At 44.8% G+C, this 23,804-nt stretch overlaps 1 protein-coding gene across 3 annotated transcripts in view; it reads left to right on the forward strand.

The window, feature by feature from the left end:
• MYO1B (myosin IB) overlaps positions 1–23,804 on the forward strand; it is a 362,240-nt gene that overhangs the window by 299,391 nt on the left and 39,045 nt on the right. For 2 of the 3 annotated variants that reach the window (XM_075317859.1, XM_075317861.1), the window contains exons 19-22: positions 1,577–1,670; positions 6,268–6,417; positions 15,092–15,160; positions 21,905–21,991. In XM_075317859.1, the coding sequence (XP_075173974.1) occupies positions 1,577–1,670; positions 6,268–6,417; positions 15,092–15,160; positions 21,905–21,991 (400 nt within the window). Of the gene's footprint in view, positions 1–1,576; positions 1,671–6,267; positions 6,418–15,091; positions 15,161–21,904; positions 21,992–22,227; positions 22,315–23,804 lie in introns of all 3 variants that reach the window. The other variant, XM_075317858.1, reaches the window with a different exon arrangement.

Below are 23,804 nucleotides of genomic sequence, written 5' to 3' on the forward strand. Positions count from 1 at the left end.
CATGACAGGGGGGATTTCAGCTGAAGAACTTCCCCTGTACTTCACACAGGCGCCCCGTGCCTCACCATCTGCCGGACGCCACTGCTCCACACTGCCATCTTCCGGATCCTCCCCTCGATGCTGGGCTGTGACGTGCGGTAGTCACCGCCCACAGCCCTGTCAATCAATCTGAGTGGCGCCAGCATCCTCTGACGTTCCCGTCAAGTTTGAGAGCCCGGAATTGACGGGACATAAGAGGATACTAGCGGCCACAGCACCAGGGGGTCATGTGACCGGCACTGAGCGTGCAGGATAGCGCCGCTCAGTGCCAAAACTGGAAATAGAAGCCAATGAAGAAAACGCCTATAATGGTAAGTGGAACTCATAGAGAAAATTAAAAAAATGGGTGAACCACCCCTTTAAATACTTGGGCCAATTAAATATCAGCATAAAAGGCAGAGATTTCCAACAAATTGTAATTAATTGTGAATGGGGTTGAATCTTTAAGATGACCACAGTAAGTCCTTTGGAATTAAACAAAAAAATAAGTTTTGGTTATTTTTTATAACTGATCATAATTATTTTAGTAATATTTGTTAATATTCCAAAATCAGTCTTGCATCTCTATATGGAATCTTAGTGATGTCTGCGATATAGAGAATTAAAAGAGTAAGATAACGCTAAAATGATACCCAGTTACTGAAAGCATCAAAAAGTATAACATCAGAGTACAGTCTTCAAACAGATTTATCTATATTGTGTAATTTCATATATTACAATAAATGCAATATGCTTTGGTGTTTGTGGGGTAATACTCCTTGCCCTTTGGCCTCCAAACATTGTGTGTATTATGGCATCCAAAGAGTTCAATTTTGGTCTCATTTGACCAGACTATACAGTGGTGCATTTATCAGGTGAGGTCAGCAATACATTTTTCATTTTTGTTTTTCATTACCTCCTTCTGATCAAATTTTGTCTTGGAAATCCCCTTTAAAGGAAACCTGACAGCCGATACATGCTGCATGTATCAGACATTCACTGCATGATTTCAGCTCCATATGTTTAAATTTTAAATGCTGTGACGTTTTAGAGAAAAATATTATTCAATACCCGGCCATAGACCGAGCCGCGTTGGGACTAGTTGGATAGGTGGAAGCCTGTTGGCTTCTCTCCACCCGCTGCCCTAGAGTGACAGGTCCACCCCTGCATGCGCTAGTAGGGAGAAGCCGCTGGAGACCACCTGTATGACTAGTCTCCCATGAGGTTCATTCTCTGGCTGCCATTATCAAATGTACAGTCAGCTGACTACATCTTCAATAAAAAATTTAAGAAGAAAATTAATTTGGATCTTGAATGAAGTCTCATTGTTTTTGTATGATCAAGATGTGTGGTAACTAGTATTCCCCTATAAAGAACACAAAACACTTTTCCCTTTCTTGCTGTAGATGACTAACATAAAAGGCCATGTTTACCTCTTATATTCTGTGGATACTCTATGTATTTGTTTACCTTGCTAATTTTAATGACTTCAAAGTCAATTCTGTATTTTTCTGATTTGCACCCACCATTAATGTGAGACTTATTTGTCTGTTCCTAGAGCTGGTGTAGAAGTGTTGCTCAATGACTTACAAATACCTAAAGAAGAATTTTCTTTTGGGAGATCTAAAATATTTATCCGTAATCCAAGAACGGTATGTAGACTTATTTTCATATTATATGCTGTGCACGTCTTAAAGGGGACCTGTCAGAAAATGTAACCCACCCCTTCCCTAAAATCATTCATGTGACTGTGTAATTCTTTAAAAGATAAGTCAGTTGATCCCTTTATGATCCAAGAACGGGTCCATTAGTGAAGAATTGCATTTTGAAGTTTGTGTCTGTAAGTGCGCTGGGATGTGACGATGCACTTCTAGATTCTCAGCCCCACACTATATGTCCTACCAAGCAGCCCTCTCCACTGACTGACAGGTCATTTACTCTGGTACATGGCCACTGACGTGTCAATCACCCAGGGTTGGGTCCTGCTAGGAAGTAAATACAACGTGAGGCTGAGGAGCTTAAAGTGCATCTCCAAGCCCTAATGCACCACTTCTCAACGTGATTTCCCACTACTGGAGCAGTGCCAGGAGGTCATATAAGGATCGACTGGTTTATGTTTTAAAGGGCTACACAGCCATAATAATAGCTGGGAGGGAGTAAACTTTTCTGGGAAATTCCCTTTTAAAAATGAAAAAGAGGATGTTAACATTTTATATTTACTAGATATTTTATATTTGACTGACCAAAAATGTCTGCTTACTATCAAGCCATTCTTTAGGATTTTGGTTTCTATTTCCTCCAGAATTTACTGTTGTCCTAATTTGTTGTCTGCAAAAAAAACAAAAACAAAACAACATAACTTCAAAATAGTCTGGGAAGGTGGACAGAGCCTTTATTTTATTGCTTCAGTCTTCCTATGCAATTAAAATAAGTGAAACAGCTGGTGCAGAATCTTTGTAGTCTTAGGATAGGGTTCAATGGAAGCTGATGACGTAGTGGTAATAGTAATGAAGTCTTGAGCTGCCTGCAGTTCTATAAAGATGGTATCGGTTATGCTAAAATTAAGGCTATTTAAATTTTGTATTTCCTGTGTGACATTCTCCATTTAATTAAATTTTGGTATTGGTTTTGTAAATCTACTTTGGAAGCAGGCGTCAATGTATTGGATGACTATGAGCTCACCCAGGAAAATCGGGGGAATTCAAATTTAACCAGATCCACTTATCTTTAGCGTCTAGTAATCTGTAGTTGTAGAATTTTTTGCTGTATTGCTTCAAAATTATTAAGGGAATTATACCCACACTGTGTTCTGATGTGTGTCTACTGAATAGTTACAAACAGGGGCGTAACGACCGCGGTCGCAGCGGTCGCCACTGCGACCGGGCCCGGGCAGGTTTGGGGCCCGTGGCCGGCGCCCGCCGTTCAGAGAAACAGCCGGCTCCTCTCAGATGTTACTTTACTTTCAAACAGTAGCGCAGCTACCGGGTGAGGGGGGGGCCCGTGCTCAGAGGACGCCCAACCGGAGCTGCGCTACTGTTAACTATATCCGCGCATACAGCATGCCGATGTAGTTAACCTCTGCGGTAGTGCTGGGAAATATGATTTCCCTGCACTGCTGCATGAGCACACGCGCAGGACATCAGAGTCCCAGCGTGGTGACGTCACCACAAAGCGCAGGGACTTTGATATCTTGCGCGCGCGATGAGACTGCTCTGATTCTTCGGCGCTGGGGCCACCAGGAGAACCCCGAAGCAGGTGAGTTTGAAGGTTTTATCTGTTCAATGCAGTATGGGGGGGCATATATATATATATATATATATATATATATATATATATATATATATATATATATATATATATATAAAAAATCCCAGCCTAGTGTGTGTATGTATCATATTCAAATATATATATATATATATATATATATATATATGTATATACATCCAGTGCATACACACACACTAGGCTGGGATAAATATGTATACTGTATATGACTGGGCCCTATTGTGACATATATTTGCTATAATAATATACTTGTCCCCCAGGATGTGGGCCTATCCTGGTATATATATATGTATGTATATATATATATGTATATATATATTTACTAGAAGGTGGCCCGATTCTACGCATCGGGTATTCTAGAATTTACGTATTGTGTAGTTCATGTATGATTTTTGTTATATATATATATAGATGTTGTTGTGTGTAGTTACCAAGTGTTTGTGTAGGGCGCTGTACATGTTCTGAGTGTCGCGGGGGGTGAGAGCGGTGTTGTATGTGTGTTGCGTGTGTTGCGTTGTTTGTGGAGCGCTGTGTGTCTGTAGCGTTGTGTGTGTGTGTGTGTGTTGTGCGGTTTGTGTGGGTGTGGTGTGTTTTGGGGGGAGGTATGTTTTGAGCAATGTGTGTGTTGTGCAGTATGTGCGTATATTTGTGTGTGCAGCGTTGTCTGTGTGGGTGTCTGTGTAGGGCGTTGTTTGTGATTCCTAGTGTGTGTGTGTTGTGCAGTGCGCGTGTGTGTGTGTGTTGGGGGGAGGTGTGCACCTCCCATCGTGCTCCACCCGCCATGCTGCGCACTTGCAAACGTGCTCCATCCGCCATGCTGCGCACTCCTAAACGTGCTCCATCCGCCATGCTGCGCACTCCCAAACGTGGTCCATCCGCCATGCTGCGCACTTCTAAACGTGCTCCATCCGCCATGCTGCGCACTCCCAAACGTGCTCCATCCGCCATACTGCGCACTCCCGATCGTGCACCATCCGGCATGCTGCGCACTCCCAAACGTGCTCCATCCGCCATGCTGCGCACTCCCAAACGTGCTCCATCCGCCATGCTGCGCATTCTCAAACGTGCTCCATCCGCCATGCTGCGCACTCCCAAACGTGCTCCAGTGCGCAGTATGGCGGATGGAGCACGTTTGGGAGTGCGCAGCATGGCGGATGGAGCACGTTTGGGAGTGCGCAGCATGGCGGATGGACCACGTTTGGGAGTGCGCAGCATGGCGGATGGACCACGTTTGGGAGTGCGCAGCATGGGGGATGCAGCACGATGGGGAGTGCGCAGTATGGCGGATGGAGCACGTTTGCTCAGCCTCTCTCCTTCCAGCCTCCCTCAGCATCAGCCTCCCCTCCTCAGCCTTCCTGAGGATCAGCCTCTCTCGTCCCAGCCTCCTTCCTCCCAGCCTTCCCATCCCAGCCTCCTTCAGCATCAGCATTCCCCTCTTCCCCATGATCAGCCTCTCTGCTCCCAGCCTCCTCCAGCACGGCCTGGTCCTCTGCCGACACTCACACACCCGATCGCATCCACTCACACACACACCCGATCGCATCCACTCACACACACACCCGATCGCATCCACTCACACACACACCCGATCGCATCCACTCACACACACACCCGATCGCATCCACTCACACACACACCCGATCGCATCAACTCACACACACACCCGATCGCATCCACTCACACACACACCCGATCGCATACACTCACACACACCCGATCGCATCCACTCACACACACCCGATCGCATCCACTCACACACACCCGATCGCATCCACTCACACACACCCGATCGCATCCACTCACACACACAGACACTGACGATATCGCACTTACGCGCTCATACTCACAACATCCGGGGATATCACATGCTTCTGGCCATGTGATCCTCCGTCAGGTCCTGGAAGATCACAACAGCACATTTTCGCCGCCGAGAAGCAAGCGATATCCCAGGATGTTGTGAGTATGTGGATGCGATGTGAGGTGTGTGTGAGGTGTGTGTGAGGTGTGTGTAAGAGTGAGTGTGAGTGTGATCTGATGTGTGTGTATGTTTGTGTGTGTGCGTGTGGATCTTCTGGCGCAGCAGGACCTTGATGGGCTTGATACCAACGTATCCACACCACTCCCACCACTGCCGTGCGAGCGGGGGCCGGGGGGGGGGGGGGGGGGGGGAGGGAGTACAGTACTCACCTCCGTGACAGCGCTTGTAACCATGCGAGCATGGTTAGCAACGTATCCACACCAGTCCTGTGCGAGCGGGGGCGGGGGCGGGGGGGGAGGGGGGGGGGGTGGGCAGGGAGTACCGTACTCACCTCCGTGACAGCCGTGTCAGTTCGAGAAATGCGCGGGAGGAGGGAGGGGGTGGGGCCAGAGCTAACGTGCATTGCGTGAGGGGGGCGGGGCGTGGCGTGGCCGAATTGCCAATGCCTGCAGGGTGCCGGGGCGAGAGGCCAATCTGTGGGGGGGGCGGAGCCTGGGCGAGCGGCTGGCCAATCCGTGTGGGGGCGCAGCCTGGGCGAGCGGCCAATCCGTGTGGGGGGGCGGGGCCATGGCGAGCCCAGCGGCCAATCAGCTTTGTGTCACCGTAAGGACACAATTTTGGAGCATGACAGACAGACAGACAGATAGACAGACAGACAGACAGACAGAATAAGGCAATTATATATATAGATATTTATCCCAGCCTAGTGTGTGTGTATGCACCGGATGTAATTATATTTATATACCGTATATATATATATATATATATATATATATATATATATATATATATATATATATATATAATGACTTAGAACTCTACTGACCAATGTCCGAAGGGGGCCCAGGTGTCTAAATTTCGCACCGGGGCCCATAACTCTAGTTATGCCACTGGTTACAAAGAAACAGAAATTGAGAGGGGGGAACAAACAATTTTCAGAATGTCTCAATAACTGTGTAATTCAAGGTCTGTTGTCATCACTGTAGTTGTTTAAACTTGAAGAATTGAGAAAAGAACGTCTAGAAGACCTTGCCACGCTGATTCAGAAAATCTACCGGGGATGGAAATGTCGCACTCATTTCTTACTGATGAAGAGGAGTCAGGTTGTGGTGGCTGCCTGGGTCAGACGCTATCTTGTAAGTTACAAATATTAATTTTTATATTTAATTAGCCCTTTTCTAACATTTTTTGTATATTCTGCTGATTCATGCTGTGTTAGCTTCTCAGGAAAATACAACAATCAGAATTAATTACCAAATTGCAATTGGCGGATAATTAGTGGAAAACTAGGCCTTATTAATTTCATATCTCCTACTGGTAAAATGAAGAATGTGTTGTCTAATATTCATAACCACTATGGCATTACTTTGAACAGTTTAACCCATTACTACTAAAGCTTTGACTCTCCTTATTGAACACCAGTTTTCAAATCTGATATGTTCTTTTATATGATAACTTTGGAACACTTCTACTGAGACCAGTGATCTTCAGCATTTTTTTTTTCATGACGCAATGTTCTTTGTTGTAATATGATTTGTGCTTTTATTTATGGAAATATGAAATTTTCCAAAAATGTTGCAAAATGGTCTTATTTTTTTTTTATGCCTGTAAAACAGCGAGTCATGCCATGCAAAATCATTAATAAGTAGGGATGATCGAATACCTCAAATATTCGGCTACACCCATATTCGACGAATAGGTCGCCGCTATTCGACTATTTGCAAGTATTCGATGCGCAATGCAAGTCTATGGGAAACCAGAATAGTTGCCGAATAGCAAGTATTTGGGCTTCCCATAGTCTTACATTGCGCATCGAATAGTCGCATAGCGGCGACCTATTCGTCGAATATTTACGAAGCCGAATATTGCCGAATATTTGTGATATTTAATCATCCCTATTAATAAGCAACCATATTTACCACATATATACTGCATGTTAGTATCATTTTTAAAATGTCCTTTGATTTTGTCTATTAAAAGGCATAGACGTTTAGCAGCAAATTTTAATTTTTTTCTATGAAATTTAAGAAACTTTTTTTTTTTTTAATGGATCACTTTACTTTTAAAGAGGCCTATAAGCTACAAAACCCCAAACAAGACCAGATTTTAAAAACTGCACCCTTCAAAGTATTCAAAATGACAATCTGGAATTTTAACCCTTTAGGTGCTTTACTGGAATTAAAGTAAAATGAAAGATTACATTTCTTTCACTGAAATGTTGCTTTATTCTGACATTTTCCATTTTTACAAGGCGTAATAAGAGAAAATAGACCCCACAATTTGTGTTAAAAACTATTTGGCCATGTGACAGTGCTATTTGATAGTTGGAGGGCAAATCTGGCTGGAATATATTGTGGATGGTGTGATGCATTTCCAGAGCCCATGAAGTGACCGAACAGTAGAAAGCACTCAAATGTAACCCCTTCTTGGAAACTAAGCCCCCACCCCACCTAAGAAATTAATCTAGGGGTTATTTTACGTCATTTTAAATGGGTAGTGAAAATGCATGCCACAATTTCTTACACAATGTATACTGAAAATGGTAATACCCCCGTATGTAGTCAGAACTATTGCTTGTGGCCATGGTGGGGCTCAGAAGTTAAGAAGCAATTTTTTGCTTTTTCAGCTCAAATTTTAGTGGAAATAATTTGTGTGTTCCATTTACAAAGATGAGAGAACTGTAGAAAACACATGAAAGTGATCCCATTTTTTTAAATTACACCCATATCGGAATTCATCTATGGGTTTAGTAGACCTTTTTACCCCACAGATATTTCAAACATTCATTTACCATTGGGTGGTGTGAAATAAAAAATTACATTTGTTAGAGCAAAAAGTGGATTTGGGTGTAAATTGTTCATTTTTACGATGACTACTAAGAAAATGTTCCCTATAATTTATTACTTGAGACTGTATACATTGATTTGCAGGATCTGGTGAAGCAGCCACCCCGGTGATCTGTTGGCAGTAGACAAGAGCCCTGTGAACCTCCTCCTACCTGGTAGCATCTTCAGCTCCTCTTTTGATTAGCCGTCCTGTGCGATACTGACGGGTAGAAGGCAGTTCGCAAGACTAAGCTATATACAGTTAGGTCCAGAAATATTTGGACAGTGACACAATTTTCGCGAGTTGGGCTCTGCATGCCACCACATTGGATTTGAAATGAAACCTCTACAACAGAATTCAAGTGCAGATTGTAACGTTTAATTTGAAGGTTTGAACAAAAATATCTGATAGAAATTGTAGGAATTGTACACATTTCTTTACAAACACTCCACATTTTAGGAGGTCAAAAGTAATTGGACAAATAAACCAAACCCAAACAAAATATTTTTATTTTCAATATTTTGTTGCGAATCCTTTGGAGGCAATCACTGCCTTAAGTCTGGAACCCATGGACATCACCAAACGCTGGGTTTCCTCCTTCTTAATGCTTTGCCAGGCCTTTACAGCCGCAGCCTTCAGGTCTTGCTTGTTTGTGGGTCTTTCCATCTTAAGTCTGGATTTGAGCAAGTGAAATGCATGCTCAATTGGGTTAAGATCTGGTGATTGACTTGGCCATTGCAGAATGTTCCACTTTTTTGCACTCATGAACTCCTGGGTAGCTTTGGCTGTATGCTTGGGGTCATTGTCCATCTGTACTATGAAGCGCCGTCCGATCAACTTTGCGGCATTTGGCTGAATCTGGGCTGAAAGTATATCCCGGTACACTTCAGAATTCATCCGGCTACTCTTGTCTGCTGTTATGTCATCAATAAACACAAGTGACCCAGTGCCATTGAAAGCCATGCATGCCCATGCCATCACGTTGCCTCCACCATGTTTTACAGAGGATGTGGTGTGCCTTGGATCATGTGCCGTTCCCTTTCTTCTCCAAACTTTTTTCTTCCCATCATTCTGGTACAGGTTGATCTTGGTCTCATCTGTCCAAAGAATACTTTTCCAGAACTGAGCTGGCTTCATGAGGTGTTTTTCAGCAAATTTAACTCTGGCCTGTCTATTTTTGGAATTGATGAATGGTTTGCATCTAGATGTGAACCCTTTGTATTTACTTTCATGGAGTCTTCTCTTTACTGTTGAATTAGAGACAGATACACCTACTTCCCTGAGAGTGTTCTGGACTTCAGTTGATGTTGTGAACGGGTTCTTCTTCACCAAAGAAAGTATGCGGCGATCATCCACCACTGTTGTCATCCGTGGACGCCCAGGCCTTTTTGAGTTCCCAAGCTCACCAGTCAATTCCTTTTTTCTCAGAATGTACCCGACTGTTGATTTTGCTACTCCAAGCATGTCTGCTATCTCTCTGATGGATTTCTTCTTTTTTTTCAGCCTCAGGATGTTCTGCTTCACCTCAATTGAGAGTTCCTTAGACCGCATGTTGTCTGGTCACAGCAACAGCTTCCAAATGCAAAACCACACACCTGTAATCAACCCCAGACCTTTTAACTACTTCATTGATTACAGGTTAATGAGGGAGACGCCTTCAGAGTTAATTGCAGCCCTTAGAGTCCCTTGTCCAATTACTTTTGGTCCCTTGAAAAAGAGGAGGCTATGCATTACAGAGCTATAATTCCTAAACCCTTTCTCCGATTTGGATGTGAAAACTCTCATATTGCAGCTGGGAGTGTGCACTTTCAGCCCATATTATATATATATAATTGTATTTCTGAACATGTTTTTGTAAACCGCTAAAATAACAAAACTTGTGTCACTGTCCAAATATTTCTGGACCTAACTGTAGTTTGTTTGAACCATCTGAATTTGTTATGCTGTTTTTACAAGAGTATATAATATGTGTGGTCATACATGGAAGGGGTAAGACCGGAGTGCCATCTGAGCTCTGTGCCACATATTTTTCTGTAGTACTTTGTGGGAGTCATTTGCAGAGCCACTTACGTGTAAGAGCAGCAGGAATTCCAAAAAATGTCCCTATTTTGTTCATTACACCCCTTGGCTTTTATCTGCAAGTGTACTGACCTTCAGATGGTTTTTCAGAAATTAGAGTGGAACCTGCAATATTCAATTTTAGTATCCAATACAATACGCCCAGCTTATACTTCTGGAGGCACATAACCCCTTTAACAATTTAGGGTGCTTCCAAGACTGAACAACCGAACAATCAAAGGATAGGTCATCAATATGAGATTGATGGGGGTCCAAATGTTATCATTTTTTTCAAGATCAATTTGAAAAATGAAAAACAATTAATGTATTGCAATTGCAGCATGGTGTGATTTATTTTTTTTACATAGATCCTCAGTGAAAAAGTCAGTCATCTGTGGTATCTGATAAAAAATCTGAAAAAAAGTCTGATTTTTACAGTGGTATGAGTGAACCCTTAGGCTACATTCACTCTTCTCTTCTGTGTGAATGTTTACACTCATGAGAACCTTACTGTGTTTTCATCCATATGGCATCCATTTTGCATCTATTTTTTTCTTATCCACTTTTAAAGCTTAAGTAGGAAAATTGTCAGAATTTTTTTTTTATCCATTAACTTTTAGCAATGGATCAGTTAAAAAATGTATCGAACTCGAATGGAACACAAAAGTACAAAGTACACCAAATCTTTTGTGTTTCATGCATTTTATACACTTAAAGGGGTGGTTTACTAATCCGCATTAGTGGCCACATCCATGTAAATCTCAAAGAGAAGGCTTTTCTCAAATAACTTGTGTAGTAAATTTTGACTCTGAGTGGCGCTATTGCTATTGCGGCCCTCTCATCCACATCAAGAGACCCCCAGGCTCCGTGACCTCTGAGATGTGGTGATGTCACAACTTCCAGTTGAGCTGACATAACTGAGGCCGGTCCAAGTGTCCCTAAGTGACTTGGCTGTGGGCGGTGTTAAGCAGTGAAACTCCGCCCACAGCTCAGTCACTCAGGGAGTCTTGGGCCTCGGTGATGTCAGGTGAACTTCCAGAGGTCACAGAGCCCGGGACCTGTTGATGGGGATAAGCGGATCGCAATAGCGCCGCTCAGAGGCAGAATGTACTGCACAAGGTATTTGAGAAAAGCCTTCCCTATGAGTCTTACAGCGATGTGGCAAGATTGCAGAGTAGTGAACTATCTCTTTAAACTTTAATGGTGGAATCTGAGCTGCAAAATTAATAAGAATAGGTCACGCTCTGAGTCTCTGGATTTGTGTTTAAATCTGATATGTGTGTGGATCGATGAAACGTTAAGGGTCTGGACTACATACGTATGTGTGAATGTAGTTGTAGGATAAAATTATACCTCCAACAAAAACTCCTCTGGTAAGGTAACAACTTTTACCAAAAAGGATTTCTAGTATTTTTACATTGCTGACCTATCTTTATATTGGTATTTGATCCGTTCAGGTCTGACACCCAGCACTTTCATATAGCTTTTATCACGGCATCTTCACAGGTATAGCTTTTATACCGGCACATTCACCAATTTAGCTTTTACCCCAGAACCTTCACCGATACAGCTATTACAGTATGAATGCACCTTCACTAATGTAGCTATTATCATGGTACCTTCATTGATGTAGCTATTATCAAGTCATCTTCACCGATATAGCTATTATCCTGACACCTTCACCGATATAGCTACCGTATTATCAAGGCATCTTCACCGATATAGCTATTATCCCAACAGCTTCACCAAATTAGATATTATCAAGGTACCTTCACTGATGTAGCTATTATCAAGGCACCTTCACTGATGTAGCTATTATCAAGGCACCTTCACTGATGTAGCTATTATCAAGGCACTTTCTCCAATGTAGCTTTTATCATGGCACCTTCTCCAATGTAGCTTTTATCACTGCACCTTCACCGATTTAGCTTTTATCATGGCACCTTTACTGATGTAGCTTTTACTACAGCACCTTTATTAATATAGCTTTCATTACAGCACCTTCACCGATGTAGCTTTTATCACGACACCTTCACCTATTTAGCTTTTCTCACCTGCAGCAACGACTTTATTTACACATTGCTTGAAGCAGGACACTGCTTTTCTGTACACTGTTAGAGTATGTGCTCACGACCGGATTCATTGCGTACTGGACACAGCGGGTCCTGACCTGCGGGGCTGCGAGTCTCCTCCGCAGGAGAACCCAGGAGACCACAACTGACTTTGCACTGCCCACGATGAGGGTTCAGTGCGCTGTGGTCTCTTGCTTGTGCGGACAACGCATGTAATTCCACAACAAACAATTGACATGCTGCAGTCTGGAAACACGCACCACAGGTCAGTGTTTGCTGCGGAAAAAAGAAGCATAGTGGGCACGGGATTTCTAGAAATCCCATCTACTATGCTTGTCCTGTACACTGCAGAGTTTTGGACGCAGCTGAAGCATGCTGTTTCTAAAATGCTGCAAATACTGATCGTGGACACGCAGCAGCCTTAGGGGCTGTTCCCATTGAAAATTGTAGCTGGTCTTCAATATATAGCCGCAGACAGTAAACAGTGTATGAAATTGCGGTGTTCTGCTCTGCGCATTGATTACATCTGGCATCTGGCACAGCAGATATCAGATCGGTTGGTAGAAGGTTTCAGATTATGTCATGAAAATAAATTTGGTAGGGGCTATGTATTGAAATACACTAATATTCCTTTGATGACCATTTTGACAATCACCAGCATCCCACACATTTCCTCATCATGACTTTAAGAATGTTTTAAATAAACAATGTCTCCCTATTGGACATGTTTGTTGGACGCATCATTTAAGGCATGTCTTTTCTTTCATGTGACTGTTCAGAAAAAAAGGATGTCTATATATGTACTCTTTTCTGTTGTTATATGTTTTAGTCTTAAGCTAGTTGAATTTTAGCTGTATTGCAGAGTAAATGATGAGTTCAGGAGGCAGGGGGAAAGCAAGAAATGGCTCATAAATCGAAAAAGAAAGATATTTCTAGGATTATAAATTTCAAAGCTTCTTATATTTCTTGCACTACTGATTAAGGGAAAGGACATAGAAATGACAGTGCCCATTTTAGTCTAATATGTTTTGAGGTTGAGGCAGCTCAGTGGTCCATCTGCTACATAAAAATGTGGCACCCCTGAGGCTTCAGTCTCCACAAATGTACTGCACCTCAGCCAGAGGTGTGGTATCCCATCCTGGGTACGGAAGAGGTCATCCACCGGTATGCACACAAAACACACAACACCTCAATTAGCAGCTCTCCACCAGGTCAGGGTTAGGGCTATGTATAGCCACCACTGGTGATGGTTTCTCCCTTCCCCTAATCATGCAGAACCTGGGTGTGGAGTCTAGTGAGTTGGGGACACTGTAGTGTCGGGGAGTCGAGAAGGAGCAGTGGAGGAGAGAAGACCTGTGGCCTGGAGCTGGTGCGGCTCGACCCAGGCAGAAGACAGAAAGGGTCCTAGAGCCCACGGGAAGTGCGTCATACTCCCGTGGCCTCGTTCCACATGAGGCATCGGAGTCGAAGAACTTGGCTGCAGAATGGGGACTGGTCCCTAGACTAGACGAGAAGAACCAACGTGCTCCGCTAGTAAAACCAGAGGCTGAGGACACATCTAGTACCAAAGCCAACTCTGCACACGAATCCGCTGGAAGGTGACCACATAGGGCCAAGGGATAGAGCTTCAAGCCACCTGACAGGGCCCGCGGACACCGGCTCAGGGCACTGTGTGCGTAGGCGCGGGGCAGGCAGGAGAGAAGTTAGCGTAGGAAAACGACCAGGGAAGGAACATAAGAAAGGTGCACCGGACTTGACCTCCGAACTTCCCGGGATCGAATGGAGCCCATCACAGTGGAACCCAGCACTCCAAAGGTGGTCACTGACTACTCGTGTTACGTTGGAACCTGCTACAGTGAGTAAAAACCTTGAGACTGCATCCCTGTGTTGCTCCGTTATTGACCTGCGGCTCTGGCCCTGCACCCCTGCCATCACCCACTACTTCTCCCATCTGCCCTGGGGTACAGCTCTGCCTGTGGAGAGCTATACCAACCAAGCTGCGTCACCATCTGCCCCAGAGGTCCCTATCCCGTAGTGGCAGCACCCATCTTGCCGCATACTACAGGTGGCATCACAAACTATTATTATCTCTTCCCTTTTAACTGATACCACCGGGGTCATGGAACCGGGCATTGTCGCCACCGCAGTGTCCCAGAAGCAGAAACCGCGGCCCGGTAACGAGTAACCCCAGGCCCCAGTGCAGGCGTGTCAAAAACACATGGGCCCCAATTCATCACAGCTTTTACACCAGAAACCTGGTATAAAAAACATTGAAAAATCTCAAAAATGTTTGCTCAACTCAAGGCTGCACAAATATTTTGCGAATTTTGGTGATTAGTTGACATTTTCCAATCAGCTCCAACAAAATAGGCTGAGCTGGGGTGGTATGGGGGGGGGGAGGGAGTGGGAAATCGGAGTATTAACCCCGTCTGTCAAATTCATGACATACCTTACACTACAAATCTTAATCTTGTCCTTGATACCACTTTGCGCTTTGCCTGAATCATGTGTCCTGCTCTCCATCCATTCTCCCCATCAAGACCAGTGGGAAAAATACCAGTGTTGATGAATCGGGGCCGTAGTATTTGCAGAGGTTCCCAGGAACTTCAAGTTACACCTTTAAATATTACAGCGTAAACATATTCAATGATGAAATGAATGAACACATATTTGGCACATGTTACTGTATTTTCCACATCATTCTTCATTGTTCGAGCACAATAAATGCATATTTACATTGTATTATATATCATTGTCACTAAAACCACAAATGTCTCTGCTAGGAAAAGTAGAATACCTGTGTATGTATACCAGTCATGCTGCTGATTAATTTCTGATGCGCTTTCTCCAACAGCAACGAAATAAGTACAAGAGGATTAAAAGTTCCACCATTGTGGTGCAATCCTACACCAGGGGGTGGAAGGTGAGTCTTCCTGTCCTGTTTTTATTTTAATGAGCTGAAAACGCTGTATATTCTTATAGTTGTGAAGGGCCCCTCCAGTGTAAAGTTCATCACTCTGCTCACAAGTTGTGGTGCTTCAAAATTACATTCTGGCTAGACATTATGGCACATGGTTATGGTTTGTCATGCCATACTTGTACTGTTTGTGTACTCCTTTTAACACTGACTATGATATAATTCTTGCATTGTTTATGTAAGTGGCACTGGTAAAACATTTAATTTAAACATATTTTTCATGAACATAGTAAATCATATAATATAACACTGTATATCCCAAAAACACAGCATGTCCCCAACCATCCTGGGCAGCCCTCAGATATCTAGAAGATATCTGCCCAATCTACTTGGTAAAAAAAATATGAGTTATAATTCGTTTCACTCCTCTGTCTGAAATCTTGCTGGGATTATGACCCTAAGGCTGTGTGCGCACGTTCCGTAATTTCATGCGTTTACGCTGCGTATTGCTCTGCAATGTAAACGCATGCGTCCCGCATCCCCAGCATAATCTATGAATATTGTGCATAATCCATCCGCACGTTGCCTTTGAGAGCGCAGCGATTTGCATGCTGAAATTTTCATCCAAATCACTGAATCAAAAAAGCAACATGTCACTTATTTCGTGCGATTTGGATGCTGCTCCCACTGTGTCTATGGGAGAGGCAGCATCCAGATCGCATGAAATCAGCATCTATTCTGCAGACACGCTGCATCCATTATGCAGTGTTTCTGCAGCGATTTGAAGCGCACATGCACTTCCAAATTGCTGCAGAAAATTTGTCACGGCAGTACGCAACGTGCGCACACAGCCTAACAGTGCTCCCTGAAACCTTCAGTAGCTTAGAAATTCTTCTGTAACCAATGCAATCCATATATTTTACAACAATACGGTTGCAAGGGTCTTGAGAAAGCTCACTATTTTTACCCACCATGAGATGTTTCTTGTGTGTCACCTTGGTAATGAGACTTTTTTATAGGCCATCAGTTGAAACAGCTGATATTATTTTTCACTAAGTGGGAGGCTTGCTCTCCAATTACTGATAGATTTCAGATGGTGTCCCGGCTTTTCATAGCTATTAGCATCTTTCTTTCATCATGTGTTCAATGCTTTTTTTCCTGTGTCATTTCTTATTATTAAACATCACTTAATCTATGGTCACCTATGTTTTAATTTCTTTGTCAGTGTAGACTGGATGGGTCGTTACTGACAAGGGATGAGAAATTTGTGGATTTTCTATTTCTAAAAAATTGGAGATGTGCTCAATACTTAGATCATCCGCTGTCTGTGCGTGTGTGTGTATATATATATATATATATATATATATATATATATATATATATGCACAGTGTGTATATATATATATATATATATATATATATATATATATACATATATATATATATATATATATATATATATATATATATATATATATATATTTACATATATATATATATATATATATATATACTAGAAGGTTGCCCGATTCTAACATACCGGGTAGTCTAGAATGTGTATATAGGTTAGCAGATTGAATAATAATATAATCAGCAAGTCTTGAATAATGATGGTTCATTTCTTGCTCGTTGGTCTCCCGCTGTGCAGCACGCATCGGCGTATTTGACGGTGAGAGACCAACGATCTGAATGGGCAGGGAGCCGGCGTACACTGGTAACCATGTTACACAATTGGGTAACTACGCTTTGCTTAGTTACCCGATGTGTACCATGGTTACCAGCGTACGCCGGCTCAAGCACACATGTGCCGGGAGCCGGGGGTAAGGTTGTAACCATGGTACACATTGGGTAACTAACGAAAGCGCTTTCCATAGTTACAGGATTGTGTACCATTTGTTACCAGCGTAAGTCGGTAAGCTGATAACCATGGTACACATTGGGTAACTATGCAAAGCGACAGTGCTCGTTTATTTTTTGCTTGTTGGTCTCCTGCTGTGTAGCACGCATCGGCGTGTTTGACAGTGGGAGACCAATGATCTGAATGGGCAGGGAGCCGGGGTAAGCTAGTAACCATGGTACACATCGGGTAACTATGCAAAGTGGTTTCCATAGTTACCCAATGTGTACACTGGTTAACAGCGTACGCCGCCTCCGGCACACGTGTGCCGAGAGTCGGGGTAAGCTAGTAACCATGTTACACATTGGGTAACTAAGCAAAGCGGTTTCTATAGTTACCCGATGTGTACCATGGTTACCAGCGTACGCCAGCTCAGGCACACGTGTGCCGGGAGCCGGGATAAGCTAGTGGTTTCACACATCCGGCTTTTCTTGACTTTGTCGGATGCTGCGCGCTCCTGTAGGCTGGTTTCAGACGTCCGTGTTTTAGGTACGTGTGACATGCGTTTTGTAACACGGATGTCACACATACCCATGTTATTCTATGATGTGCTTCACATGTCCATATTTGCACACGGACCGTGTGAATTTTCATGACCCCGCATACACACACGCAGGTTTCTTCGGCAGCATGGATATCACACAGATCGCACACTGATGTGATCCGTGCGACATCAGTATAAAACATACCAGAGAAAATATGGGTCTTTTTAATAAAAATATCCTCTATATTTACTTCTCTCCAGCGATGCTGTCTCTGGCTCTGCTGCCTCCCGCTCCTTATCGCCGCTTATTATACTCACTGAATATTCAGTGCCCTGAGGAGCTGGAAGCAGGAAGAGCGCTGGGGACTTCAGTGCCGGGGACCGCATCGCTGGGTGAGTGTACAGCAGAGTACGTGTGTGTGTGTGTACATGCATGTGCGCTATGTGTGTATGCGCACGGTGTATCCATGTGTCTGCTGTGTGTGTGTGTGTGTGTATACATGCATGTGTGCTATGTGTGTATGCGCGCGGTGTATCTATGTGTGTCTGCTATGTGTGTATATGTGCTCAGTGTGTGTGTGTGTATACATGCATGTGCGCTGTGTGTATGCGCTCGGTGTATCAATGTGTGTCTGCTGTGTGTGTGTATACATGCATGTTCGCTATGTGTGTATGCACTCGGTGTATCTGTGTGTCTGCTATGTGTGTATATGTGCTCAGTGTGTGTGTGTATACATGCATGTGCGCTGTGTGTATGCGCTCGGTGTATCCATGTGTGTCTGCTGTGTGTGTGTATATACATGCATGTGCGCTGTGTGTATGCGCCCGGTGCATCCATGTGTGTCTGATGTGTGTGTGTGTATATACATGCATGTGCGCTGTGTGTATGCACCCAGTGTATCCATGTGTGTCTGCTGTGTGTGTGTGTATATACATGCATGTGCGCTGTGTGTATGCGCCCAGTGTATCCATGTGTGTCTGCTATGTGTGTATATGTGCTCAGTGTGTGTGTATACATGCATGTGCGCTATGTGTGTATGCGCTCGGTGTATCTATGTGTGTCTGCTATGTGTGTATATGTGCTCAGTGTGTGTGTGTATACATGCATGTGCGCTGTGTGTATGCGCTCGGTGTATCCATGTGTGTCTGCTGTGTGTGTGTGTGTGTGTATATACATGCATGTGCGCTGTGTGTATGCGCCCAGTGTATCCATGTGTGTCTGCTGTGTGTGTGTGTGTGTATATACATGCATGTGCGCTGTGTGTATGCGCCCAGTGTATCCATGTGTGTCTGCTATGTGTGTATATGTGCTCAGTGTGTGTGTATACATGCATGTGCGCTGTGTGTATGCGCCCAGTGTATCTATGTGTGTCTGCTATGTGTGTATATGTGCTCAGTGTGTGTGTGTATACATGCATGTGCGCTGTGTGTATGCGCCCGGTGTATCCATGTGTGTCGTGTGTGTGTGTGTGTGTGTGTGTGTATATACATGCATGTGCGCTGTGTGTATGCGCCCAGTGTATCCATGTGTGTCTGCTATGTGTGTATATGTGCTCAGTGTGCGTGTGTATATACACATGCATGTGCGCTGTGTGTATGCGCCCAGTGTATCCATGTGTGTCTGCTATGTGTGTATATGTGCTCAGTGTGTGTGTACATGCATGTGTGCTATGTGTGTATGCGTCGGTGTATCCATGTGTGTCTGCTATGTGTGTGTGTGTGTTTATATATATACATGCATGTGTGGTATGTGTGACACGGACGTCTGAAGGCAGCCGTACACTGTACAGGACAGTGACTGCGCCGCAACTTCCTGGTCACATGACAACACGTGATCGGAGGTTGTCGCGCGGCAACTGTAGTGTACACAGTGCACGGGAGCGCGCCGGATGCGACAAAGTGGAGAAAAGGTAAGCGACAGTGCTGACGTGTGCCGGGAGCCGGGGTAAGCTAGTAACCATCTTACACATCGGTAACTAAGGAAAGCGGTTTCTATAGTTACCCGATGTGTACTATAGTTACCAGCCTACGCCGGCTTCGGCACACGTGTGTCAGGAGGCGGGGTAAGCTAGTGGCTTTTCTCCACTTTGTCTTGCGGTGTGGGCTTCGGGTGCTGCAGCAGTCACCTGGGTGTCGGGCGTCTCCGTGTGGGTTCGAGGAATGCGTGCGGGGGGACGGGGCCAGGGCAAGCATCCAATGCGTGAGGGGGCGGGGCCTGGCCAAGCGTCCAATGCGTGCAGGGGGCCGGGGCGAGCGGCCAATCCATGGGGGGCGGGGCCAGGGCGAGCCGAGCGGCCAATCCGTGCGGGAGGGCGGGGCCATGCCGAGCCCAGCGGCCAATCCGCTGGTTGTCACCGTAAGGACACAATTTTGGAGCAAGACAGACAGACAGAATAAGGCAATTATATATATAGACTAGAAGGTGGCCCGATTCTACACATCGGGTATTCTAGAATTTACGTACTGTGTAGTTCATGTATGATTTTTGTTATAGATATATATATATATATATATATATATATATATATATATATATATATATATATATATATATATATATATATATATAGATGTTGTTGTGTGTAGTTACCAAGTGTTTGTGTAGGGCGCTGTACATGTTCTGGGTGTTGTCTGGGTGTGGCGGGGGGTGAGAGCGGTGTTGTATGTGTGTTGCGTTGTTTGTGGAGCGCTGTGTGTCTGTCGCGTTGTGTGTGTGTGTGTTGCGCGGTTTGTGTGGGTGTGGTGTGTTTTGGGGGAGGTATGTTTTGTGCAATGTGTGTGTTGTGCGGTATGTGCGTATATTTATGTATGCCGCGGTGTTTGTGTGTTGGGTGTTGTGTGTGTGCAGCGTTGTCTGTGTGTGTGGGTGTCTGTGTATGGCAGTGTTTGTGGTTCCCTGTGTGTGTGTGTGTGTGTGTGTTGGGGGGAGGTGTGCACCTGCCATCGTGCTCCATCCCCCATGCTGCACACCCCCCATCGTGCTCCATCCCCCATGCTGCACACCCCCCATCGTGCTCCATCCCCCATGCTGCGCACTCCCCATCGTGCTCCATCCTCCATGCTGCGCACTCCCCATCGTGCTCCATCCTCCATGCTGCGCACTCCCCATCATGCTCCATCCCCCATGCTGCGCACCCCCCATCGTGCTACATCCCCCATGCTGCGCACCCCCCATCGTGCTACATCCCCCATGCTGCGCACTCCCCATCGTGCTACATCCCCCATGCTGCGCACCCCCCATCGTGCTACATCCCCCATGCTGCGCACCTCCCCATCGTGCTCCATCCCCCATGCTGCACACTCCCCATCGTGCTCCATCCCCCATGCTGCGCACTCCCCATCGTGCTACATCCCCCATGCTGCACACTTCCCATCGTGCTACATCCCCCATGCTGTGCACTCCCCATCGTGCTACATCCCCCATGCTGCGCACTCCCCATCGTGCTACATCCCCCATGCTGCGCACTCCCCATCGTGCTACATCCCCCATGCTGCGCACCCCCATCGTGCTCCATCCCCCATGCTGCGCACCCCCCATCGTGCTACATCCCCCATGCTGCGCACTCCCCATCGTGCTACATCCCCCATGCTGCGCACTCCCCATCGTGCTACATCCCCCATGCTGCGCACCCCATCGTGCTACATCCCTCATGCTGCGCACCCCCCATCGTGCTACATCCCCCATGCTATAATAGTTCTCCTATTATACTCAGAGAGGAGTATAATAGGAGGACTGTAATAGGAGGAGTAGTCCTGGGGGGAGAGGAGTATAATGCCGGCTCCCTGCACATGTGTACCGGGAGCCGGTGTACACTGGTAACTATGATACACATCGGGTAACTAAGGGACCTTAGTTACCCGATGTGTATAATGGTTACCAGCGTTCACGGCCTCCGTCAAGATCCCAGCATCGCAAGGTTATGTCTGGCGCTGCTGGGATCGTGACGGAGCCGGTGTAGAAGCAAGCGATATCCCAGGATGTTGTGAGTGTGTGGATGTGATGTGTGAGGTGTGTGTGAGAGTGAGTGTGATCTGATGTGTGTGTGTGTGTACTCACCTGGGAGTCGGAGCTCCGTGTCAGTTGGGCCAGAACGAGCGTGCATTGCGTGAGGGGGGCGGGGCCTGCAGAGAGCCGGGGCGAGAGGCCAATCCGTGTGGGGGGGCGGGGCCATGGCGAGCCCAGCGGCCAATCAGCTTTGTGTCACCGTAAGGACACAATAAGGACACAATTTTGGAGCATGACAGACAGACAGAATAAGGCACTTATATATATATATATATATATGCACACATATATAATATGTGAATCTGTAAAGTATGTGTGTCTCTGACAATTGCTCCATGTAATCTGTGCATTATTCTTGCATAGGCACGGAAGATCCTGCGGGAGCTGAAATATCGGAAGCTCTGCAATGAATCGGCTACAATAATCGCAGCTTATTGGCATGGAACTCAGGTAACGCATAAAATATGATTCTTATGGCATTTTTACTCCCAAACACATATAGGTCTGTGAAGAGAACTACTTGTCAATTAACCTGTCACTTACTGATACAAAACGATAGCCGCACCAAGTCTTATCCACACCCCTGGCATCTTCACCTCCTGTTTACCTGGCTCATGGATTCCTGCCACAACCTTTTTTTCCGCTTTCTAAGCTGCTCTTTAACCTCATTTTCAAATGCACTACAGGCGCGAAGGGAACTGCGGCGACTGAAGGAAGAGGCTAGGAATAAACATGCTATTGCTGTAATATGGGCTTTCTGGCTTGGACATAAGGTATTTCACGCATACATCCAAACCACCATCACCCATCAGCCCTATGATCTGATTACTCACTAACAAAACCAATAACTCAGAAGTGCATGCCGGCTCCGATAGCAATTTCATACCAAATGCCCCTCATTTGTTTTCAGGTTCATGAATGCATGCTTGCTTGCTCAATTTTGTGACTGATAATAGCATTTATTAATCATAGTGATTTTAGTTTTACATTTCAATGCATGGATGATGAAAAATGTAGAAGCATGTGCCTGTAAACTTTTAACATAGAAAAATTTGAAATTGCTAAAAAAAAAAAAAATCCATCAAGAATTAGTGTTTTTTTTTAACTGTGAGGGAATTTTCAACCAATTTTAAGTGATTTTAATTAACTTGATTTCATTTTTATGTATTGGTATCATGTTACATTTCTTTATGTCTGACCCATATCTTATCTCTATAATACTGTATACATGTTAATCCTCTTAGGAATGGCCCACAATGGGTTATCCCAACTGGATTTTTGTATGTTTGCATTACATGGGGGTCAAAATAAAGATATATATATATATATATATATATATATATATATATATATATATATATATATATATATATATATATATATATATATATATATTATAGAAACAAAAGACCAGACGTGTTTGTCTTCAAACATCTCAATGCACTCTGCTCATATAGTCACAGTCACGAATAGTATCGAGTACATTGTTGGAGAATAGTGACAGATGGAGAATGACTGCAGAATCGACTACACTTGTTTCTTTGTAGTCAGTCTGTAAGCTTGAAGACACATGAGTCAGCATAATAGCTGCAGACAATAAAACGTGGGATATTTTTAGTTACTGCAATTTGCAAAGTTTTATTCATATTTTATTTTGCATGAATAGAATCTTTCAAGTTCAATAGGAAAGAACGCTGATATACAGCAAATTGCATCATATACAGACAAAAACTTAAACGGGCTTTACACGCTACGATATCGCTAGCAATTTCTAGCGATATCGAGCATGTAAGTAAGTTCCCGCCCCCGTAGCACATGCTATATCGTGTGATCGCTGCCGCAGCGAACATTATCGCTACGGCAGCGTCACACGCACTTACCTGGTCAGCGGCGTCGCTGTGACTGCTGAACAATCCCTCCCTCAAGGGGGAGGGACGGTCGGCATCACCGCGACGTCACCACGACGTCACTAAGCGGCCGGCCAATCAAAGCGGAGGGGCGGAGATGAGCGGGACGTAACATCCCGCCCACCTACTTCCTTCCGCATTGTGGCCGGCGGCAGGTAAGGAGACGTTCCTCGCTCCTGCGGTGTCACACACAGTGATGTGTGCTGCCGCATGAGCGATGACCAACATGGATAAACGACCCTACCGATTTTTGAGTTTTGGACCACCTCTCCATGGTGAACGATTTTCACCATTTTTGAGGTCGCTTAAGGACGCTGGTAAGTGTCACACACTGCAATATCGTTAATGACGCCGGA

Source organism: Anomaloglossus baeobatrachus, chromosome 7, assembly GCF_048569485.1.
Source record: "Anomaloglossus baeobatrachus isolate aAnoBae1 chromosome 7, aAnoBae1.hap1, whole genome shotgun sequence".
NCBI classification, from domain to species: domain Eukaryota; kingdom Metazoa; phylum Chordata; class Amphibia; order Anura; family Aromobatidae; genus Anomaloglossus; species Anomaloglossus baeobatrachus.